Source organism: Miniopterus schreibersii (genome assembly GCF_964146895.1).
Source record: "Miniopterus schreibersii genome assembly, chromosome: 11".
Taxonomy (NCBI): Eukaryota; Metazoa; Chordata; class Mammalia; order Chiroptera; family Miniopteridae; genus Miniopterus; species Miniopterus schreibersii.
In genome coordinates, this window is record NC_138111.1 from 558,294 (window position 1) to 565,585 (window position 7,292).

General features: G+C 61.9%; 2 protein-coding genes across 3 annotated transcripts; one reads left to right on the forward strand and one right to left on the reverse strand.

Moving 5' to 3' along the window:
* Nucleotides 1-583: 583 nt before the first annotated feature.
* TUBB4B (tubulin beta 4B class IVb) lies at nt 584-3,241 on the forward strand. The gene is made up of 4 exons (XM_081151355.1): nt 584-915; nt 1,213-1,321; nt 1,401-1,511; nt 2,021-3,241. Exons 1-4 carry the CDS (start codon nt 859-861, stop codon nt 3,079-3,081), a joined length of 1,338 nt encoding a protein of 445 aa, XP_081007481.1. The 5' UTR covers nt 584-858; the 3' UTR covers nt 3,082-3,241.
* On the reverse strand, nt 3,232-6,231 carry CIMIP2A (ciliary microtubule inner protein 2A; the record flags this gene model as incomplete). 2 transcript variants are annotated; one of them, XM_081151357.1, is made up of 7 exons in its annotated part: nt 3,232-3,320; nt 3,624-3,741; nt 4,034-4,128; nt 4,410-4,491; nt 4,625-4,887; nt 4,973-5,187; nt 6,176-6,231. In XM_081151357.1, the coding sequence occupies 7 exons, from the start codon at nt 6,229-6,231 to the stop codon at nt 3,232-3,234; spliced, it is 918 nt and encodes a 305-aa protein (XP_081007483.1). The 2 variants fall into 2 exon arrangements, with proteins under 2 accessions (XP_081007483.1, XP_081007482.1); XM_081151356.1 differs by having other exon boundaries at nt 4,410-4,536.
* Between the last annotated feature and the right edge of the window lie 1,061 nt (nt 6,232-7,292).

The window sequence follows — 7,292 nt, forward strand, 5'->3', positions numbered from 1 at the left end:
GCGCCGTCTCCACAACAAGCTCCCGGGCTGCGCGCGGGCCCGCCCGCCCCGCCCCGCGCGGGCCCACGTGCTCCCTCACCTGACCGCCCCCCGCGCGGGCGAGCGGCCCGAGGAGGGGCGCACCGAGCCCGAGCCCCTCGCGGCTGCGGGGGAGGCAGGGCCCCGACTCCAGCGACGGCGCGTCCCCGAGCGCCGCGGCCCCTGCGCGCCCGAGCCCGGCTGTCTGGGGGCGGACGGCTTCGCGCCCCGCCTCTGCTCCGGGGCCCCGCGGGGTGGCCCGGGCCCCGCGCGTCCTCGCCTCGCGGCCGTCCGGGGCAGCGGCGCTCCAGACGGCGCTCGCCCACCGGGGCTGCCGGGCCGCCGCCCCGTCCGCGTTTTCCCCGGGCTCCCGCCCTGGCCCCGCTCCCCGCGGCTCAGGGGCCCGCGCGCGCCCCCAGAGCCCGCGCGCGCCCGCGGCACTGCGGCGGTTACCAGGACGCTGGCCCCGCGCAGCCAATAGCGCCAGCCCGTCGGCGTGCTCTCCGGAGCCAGCCAATGAGGGCACAAATCAATCATTTGAAACACCCAATGGACGGAGCACCGCAGCGCGAAGGGGGGGTACTTCGAGAGAGCGAGCGGGGCGGCGGGTGGCCAATAAGCAGCGAGCGGAGTGGAGAAGGCGGGCGTTAGGCAGCTGGATTGACGGGGCTGCAGTCAATCCAGCGAGGCCGCTCGCCAGCCTCGTTCTGACCGCCCAATAGGGGGCGGGCGGGGGCGGGCGCGGTGGCTATATAAGCGTCGGCGGAGCGTCGGTTGTAGCATTCTGCGCGCCCGCTGCTCGGCTCCCGCTCCTGTCTTTCCGCCTGCGCCGCCGCCGCCATGAGGGAGATCGTGCACCTGCAGGCCGGCCAGTGCGGCAACCAGATCGGCGCCAAGGTGGGCGGCGGGGCGCGGCGGCCCTGCGCGGCCGGCCTGCCGGGCGGGGGGAGGCGGACGGGAAAGATGGCGGCGGGCGGGCGGCGCCCCCGCATTGCGGCCCGGTGCGTGGCCGGAGTTCGGGCGGGGGCGGCGGCGCGGGCCCCCGGGGGACCGGCGGGGCGGCCGGGGGTTGGGGGAGGGGAGGGAGCCGGGGGAGGGGAGGGCAGGGCAGGGCCGGGCCGCGCCCGTCCGGGGCGGGGCCGGCCCCGGGCACCGCCGGCGTGACTCAGCCCGGCCCGCCCGCGTCCTCGGCAGTTCTGGGAAGTGATAAGCGACGAGCATGGCATCGACCCGACGGGCACCTACCACGGGGACAGCGACCTGCAGCTGGAGCGGATCAATGTGTACTACAACGAGGCCACCGGTGAGGCCCCGCGCCCCGCCCGCGCCCGCCCCCGCCGCCCGCCGGCCGCGGCCTCACTGTCGCCCTCCCGCCCCCCTAGGTGGCAAGTACGTGCCCCGCGCCGTGCTCGTGGACCTGGAGCCGGGCACCATGGACTCCGTGCGCTCCGGGCCCTTCGGGCAGATCTTCAGGCCGGACAACTTCGTCTTCGGTGAGCCGCGGACGGGGGCTGGGTGGTGGCCGGTTTAGCCAGGGCGACTGAAAGGTCAAGAGGTGCCCAAGGTCACCGCCCTCGGGGCTGTAGAGACAAGACCTGGTCCGCACTGGACCTGGAGCAGAAGCTGGGGCCCCGGCTGGACGCCTCCCGCCGCGCGTCACCCAATCCCTCTCCTAAAGCAGCTTTGGGAGGAAGGCCCAGCTGTCCGATCGGGGAAGGCGGCGATGTAATCTCCCCGCCGCAGCGCAGCGGCGGCTCATCTGTCCTTGGGAATTGGCAGGGGCCGCCGTGGGAGGGGCTGGCTTATTGTTAAGCCATCGCAGCTCAACCCCTAAATTAATTTTTTAACTAGGCAGGTTGCTGCCTTATTTGGGGGTCCAGCTGCTTTACCGGTGGGGTGAGCTCTATGTATCACCTCACATCCTGTTATTTGGTCTTTTTGGCCCAGTGATTATTGGTGACACACGCCTGGCCAGAGTGTGACCGGCTGCCCTCTCTTGCAGGTCAGAGTGGTGCCGGGAACAACTGGGCCAAGGGGCACTACACGGAGGGTGCAGAGCTGGTCGACTCGGTGCTGGACGTCGTGAGGAAGGAGGCCGAGAGCTGTGACTGCCTGCAGGGCTTCCAGCTGACCCACTCCCTGGGTGGGGGGACTGGGTCTGGGATGGGTACCCTCCTCATCAGCAAGATCCGGGAGGAGTACCCAGACAGGATCATGAACACCTTCAGCGTGGTGCCCTCGCCCAAGGTGTCGGACACCGTGGTGGAGCCCTACAATGCCACCCTCTCCGTCCACCAGCTGGTAGAAAACACAGACGAAACCTATTGCATAGATAACGAGGCCCTGTACGACATCTGCTTCAGAACCCTAAAGCTGACCACACCCACCTATGGCGATCTGAACCACCTGGTGTCGGCCACCATGAGCGGGGTCACCACCTGCCTGCGCTTCCCGGGCCAGCTGAACGCCGACCTGCGCAAGCTCGCAGTCAACATGGTGCCCTTCCCCCGCCTCCACTTCTTCATGCCTGGCTTCGCCCCCCTCACCAGCCGGGGCAGCCAGCAGTACCGCGCCCTGACGGTGCCTGAGCTCACCCAGCAGATGTTCGACGCCAAGAATATGATGGCTGCCTGCGACCCCCGCCATGGCCGCTACCTGACCGTGGCCGCTGTTTTCAGGGGCCGCATGTCCATGAAGGAGGTCGACGAGCAGATGCTTAACGTCCAGAACAAGAACAGCAGCTATTTTGTCGAGTGGATCCCCAACAACGTGAAAACAGCCGTGTGTGACATCCCGCCCCGGGGCCTGAAGATGTCAGCCACCTTCATCGGCAACAGCACAGCCATCCAGGAGCTGTTCAAGCGCATCTCGGAGCAGTTCACCGCCATGTTCCGGCGCAAGGCCTTCCTGCACTGGTACACGGGCGAGGGCATGGACGAGATGGAGTTCACCGAGGCCGAGAGCAACATGAACGACCTGGTGTCTGAGTACCAGCAGTACCAGGACGCCACAGCCGAGGAGGAGGGCGAGTTTGAGGAGGAGGCTGAGGAGGAGGTAGCCTAGAGCTGTGTCTGGTACCCGGGAATGCGTGGAAGCCGTGAGAACTCTTTATTCACTCACAGTCTGTCCTCTGATAACCCTATTTCACTGTGTGCACCTGCTCTCTTCCTGTCTTGACTTCATATGCTGTACAGACACCACCATTAAAGCATTTCATAGTGTCTGGCTTCTCCTCTCCAGTTCTTTCTGGTAGGCCTTGCGGGTGCTGTTGCCGAACGTCATGGCGTAGTGGTCCTGCATGGCTGCAAGGGGCAATGCCGCAGCTGAGCCGTGCTTGTCACAGGCCAGTGGCTGCTGGGGGGTGGGAGTCAGCAGGCTCTGAGGCATCCGCAGCCACCCCGGGCACCATAAACCTCCAGAGGGCAAACTTCAACTTGAGGCAGCTGGTCTCTGTCTATGGCTTAGTATAAGAAGTCCTCACTGGGGGAGAAGGGGTGTTGGACATCCTATCTCAGGGGGACCCCAGGGACATACAGCTTGCGGGGTGCCTGTGCAGCAGCATGAGTGAGGGGCCACCTGAATCCTACAATGTTGATTGCACTCACATGGTATGAACCCCATGTAGAAAGGTATCAGGCCCTTGCTGTTGTAGATGGTGTTGCTGGGCCAGTGTGTTTGGGGCAGCCTCTCGCCCAGGGCACAGATGGGGTTTCTAGACAGGAACTGGGGAAACAAGCAGGTGTGACTGGTCTGCTGCCTTCACCAGGTAACCAGCAGCAAACTGTCCTGGCAGGCAGGCATTGGCTGAAGTGGTTAATGCTGAGATTCTCGGGTGTTTTGTCATCTCCCCACAACCCACAAGGCGGTGGGGCTGGGGTGGGGGGCAGCCTCCTTGGGAGAGGGCCAGGGAATCCTGCTGAGCCCAGTGCCTGTGCATGGATGCTCAGGGGCCTGGAGACTGCCTGTGGACCTTGCTGGGTGCTCAGAAGTGGGCCCAGGGTTGATGTCCTCTTACCTGGATTTTGTCAAACTCATCCATAGCCTGCGTGACCCCGTTGCGGTAATTCATCCCCATCACCCAGGCAAACTGGGGGATGAAGCCAGCATATCCTGGGGGGAGGAAGAGGTCAGGGTGCCACCCGAGATCACCACCACCATCCACCTGCTCCTAGTGGTGTCAGGGAAGTCTGTCCAGGCTCCTTCCCTAAACATTGGCATCTGCCTGTTGGGGCCAGGTGGGCACGGGCTGTCAGGCTCTTCCAGCCTCTGGGAAGTGGGGGCTCCAGGAAGAGGGGAGGGCCTGGGTGCCGCCCTCCTCACTTGGTCTCACCCTCATCCTGCCTGGGGCCTGGTGGAGGTGTCCCTCTCCCACCCCAGGCCTCGGCACCCACCAGAGATGGCCTTGCGTTGGATCAGGTTGGGGTGGTCCAGCTGGGGCAGCCTGTGGAACCTGCCTACATCTAGTGTCTCCTGCTGGTGGGCTAGAGGTACATACTCATCCCTCCTGCAGTGGTACATCTGGGACAGGAAGGGGGCAGGTCACCACCCCAGCCTGGCACCTGGGTCTAGCTGGGGTGAGGCTGGTCCCAGCGCATCTCCCCATTACCTGGTATGGCTCAGGGGCCTCTGTGGCAGGGGTGTTGCTCTTCCAGCCCTCCTCCCCGTATGCCAGCTGCAGGCCTGGGTGTCCGAGGTCCCTAGAGTCCCTCTTCCTGCCTGGTGGGCATGGGGGGTAGGGGGGGTAGGGCATGAAGCCTGCAGGCAGTGCGACCTGCCTGGATGCATTCTCTAGCCCTGGTGGTCCTTCAGTGTCCACCTCCTGGGGTGAGAACTTGCCCAGGATTTCAAAGTTTTTGTAGGGCTTCAGACCTGTATGGACAGAGCATTCGTGAGCAACAGTGGGTAGGAGGGGGAGGAGTGGGGCAGGCGGGTGGGGCACGGGGCTGTAGCTCACCGGTGTAGTGGGGGATGTAGGGCTCAATCAGGTCCCGGCAGGGGATCAAGGGTGGCTTGGACCTGCTGAAGTCCTCGATGAACTTGGGCTTGGATATTGGGGACAGCACGGAGCAGGGGCTCTTCTGCACACTGGGGTCCGTGAGCAGCTGAGCTGTGGTGCGCCCATAGGTGTTCCCCACCTGGTAGCGTAGCTGCGGGTAGAAGCCGGCGTAGCTTCGAAGGGAAGAGGAGGAGGAGGGGGCAGGGCCCAGTGGGCAAGGGCAAGACCCAGCCTGCCAGTCCCAGCTAGGCCAGGTACCGACCTCAACCATGGAATGGAGGGTGCAGTGCCTCCTGGCTCCTGGGGCTGTCGAGGCTTGAATGGGCAGCACATACCAAGCACTGAGAACTTGCATTGCCACCCCCATCACTGGATTGCCGTCCCCCAACCCATCAAGGAGCTTATAGATGACATTACAGGGAGCTGCCTGGAAGCATTTACAGGGATGGTGACTGTCCAGGCCCAGGCCTAGGTGGCCTGTTGTACACAAGGTGGTACCACTGAGAAGGCTTGGTGGGATCTGGCTCAGGCTTTTGCCAACCAAGAGGCCAGTGGCCAGTGAATGGGACCAGGATTTGGGAGGCGGGCGGGAGGGCTGCTGGTAGAAGTAAGTGATGGCTGAGTTGAGCGACACTTAGCCTTGCGGGAGGTGGTTTGGGCATCTCAAGGGCCCTGAGGGGTGCGGAGCCCTCCCTCTTCAGTCTCTCCTGTCCCACCTCTTCCCCCAGAACCACTGTGAAGTCAGGTCTGGCTCCCTGCCCACCCTTTCCTTGCTCTCACATGGCTCTGTGTGGTGGGCAGGAGTGCACGTGTGCACACACCCTCCGTGAAGGGCTTGGTTAGATTCTACACCTGGGAGCTACCTAGTGAGGCAGCCCAGAGTCTGTGCCGATCAGTTTACTCTGGGTGCTTATCTCCTCTTTCGAGTGTGGAACTCTATGGAGTGAACCTCAGGCATTTTTTCCCACCAACCTCTGCCAGCCGCTGGACTGTCTCTGGTTTTCTGCTCTTGACATGCTGCCCACCTGGTATGGCACTCAGCACCACCAGCGGGAGGGTAGGCCTGGGCCTCACCCCTCTCCCTGGGGACCGAATCTGGGGTTCCCCTCAGCTGGCCTGAGCCTGCTCCCCCAGCCTCCCCGCAGGGGGTCCAGAGCTTACCCAGGGACATAGTGAGGTTCGGGCGTGATGAGGTTGTGTTTCTGAGTAGCTGTCATCTTGCCTCCACTTTTGCTGTGTACCCCCTTCCTCCAGTCTGGCTCCCTCCCCTGAGGGGAGTCTGTTACCTGGCAACCATTGTGAGAAAGCCCCATTGCTGGGCACCACCTGGGCCAGGCCTGTCCTTAACCCTGTGAGTGCTCCCATTTTACAGGTAGGACACCAAGGCCCAGACAGGCAATAGGTTGGGAGGTGTGACACTGAGGGCCTCAGGGTTCAGAAAACTGGCACTATTGCTGCAGCCAAGTCCCAAGTTGGCCCTGCCAGAGAGTAGGGGCCAGGATTACCCCCAGGCGGCCAGCAGCCCCCAGAGTGAGGCTAAGGGAGCCCCATGCACCCCAAGTCCTCTCCTGAGACCGGAGGCATGGAAGCTTCAGAGGCATGCTGACAAGCTCCCACAGGGAGTTTGAAAGATCTTTCCCTGGAACTTGGCATTATTTTCCATTTTAAACAAATACTGATTTAAGGAAAAAAAATATACATATATATGTATATATATATACATATATATATATTGATTGCAGAGAGAGGAAGGGACAGGGAGAGAGATCGAAACATCAATGATGAGAGTCATTGATCAGCTGTCTCCTGCACCCCCCCCACTGGGGATCGAGCCCACAGCCCGGGCATGTGCCCTGACAGGGAATCCAACCTCGATCTCCTGGATCCTAGGTCGATGTTCAACCACTGAGCCACGTCGCCCAGGCACAAATCCTGATTTTTGTTTCTTTTTGTGAGGAAGGACTTTCTAACCATACAAACAAAATATCATAAAGGAAAAAGATTAGCAGGGTCACGTACATGTCAAAAAACAGCACAAACAATACCAAATGGCAGGCTACAAACTGGGAAACACGTTTGTAGCAAGTATTACGAACAGATAGGATATCAGTATAAAAAACAACCACCTTACATGACAAAAATTTGAAAAATTACTACCCCAGTAGAAAATGCATACAAAATGTGAGCATCTTAAGAAAAAGTAGTCCATAAACATATGGACAGAAGGTTGAATTTAATCCAACGAATTGCTGACCGTGGCAGCTTCTGACCCTCGCTG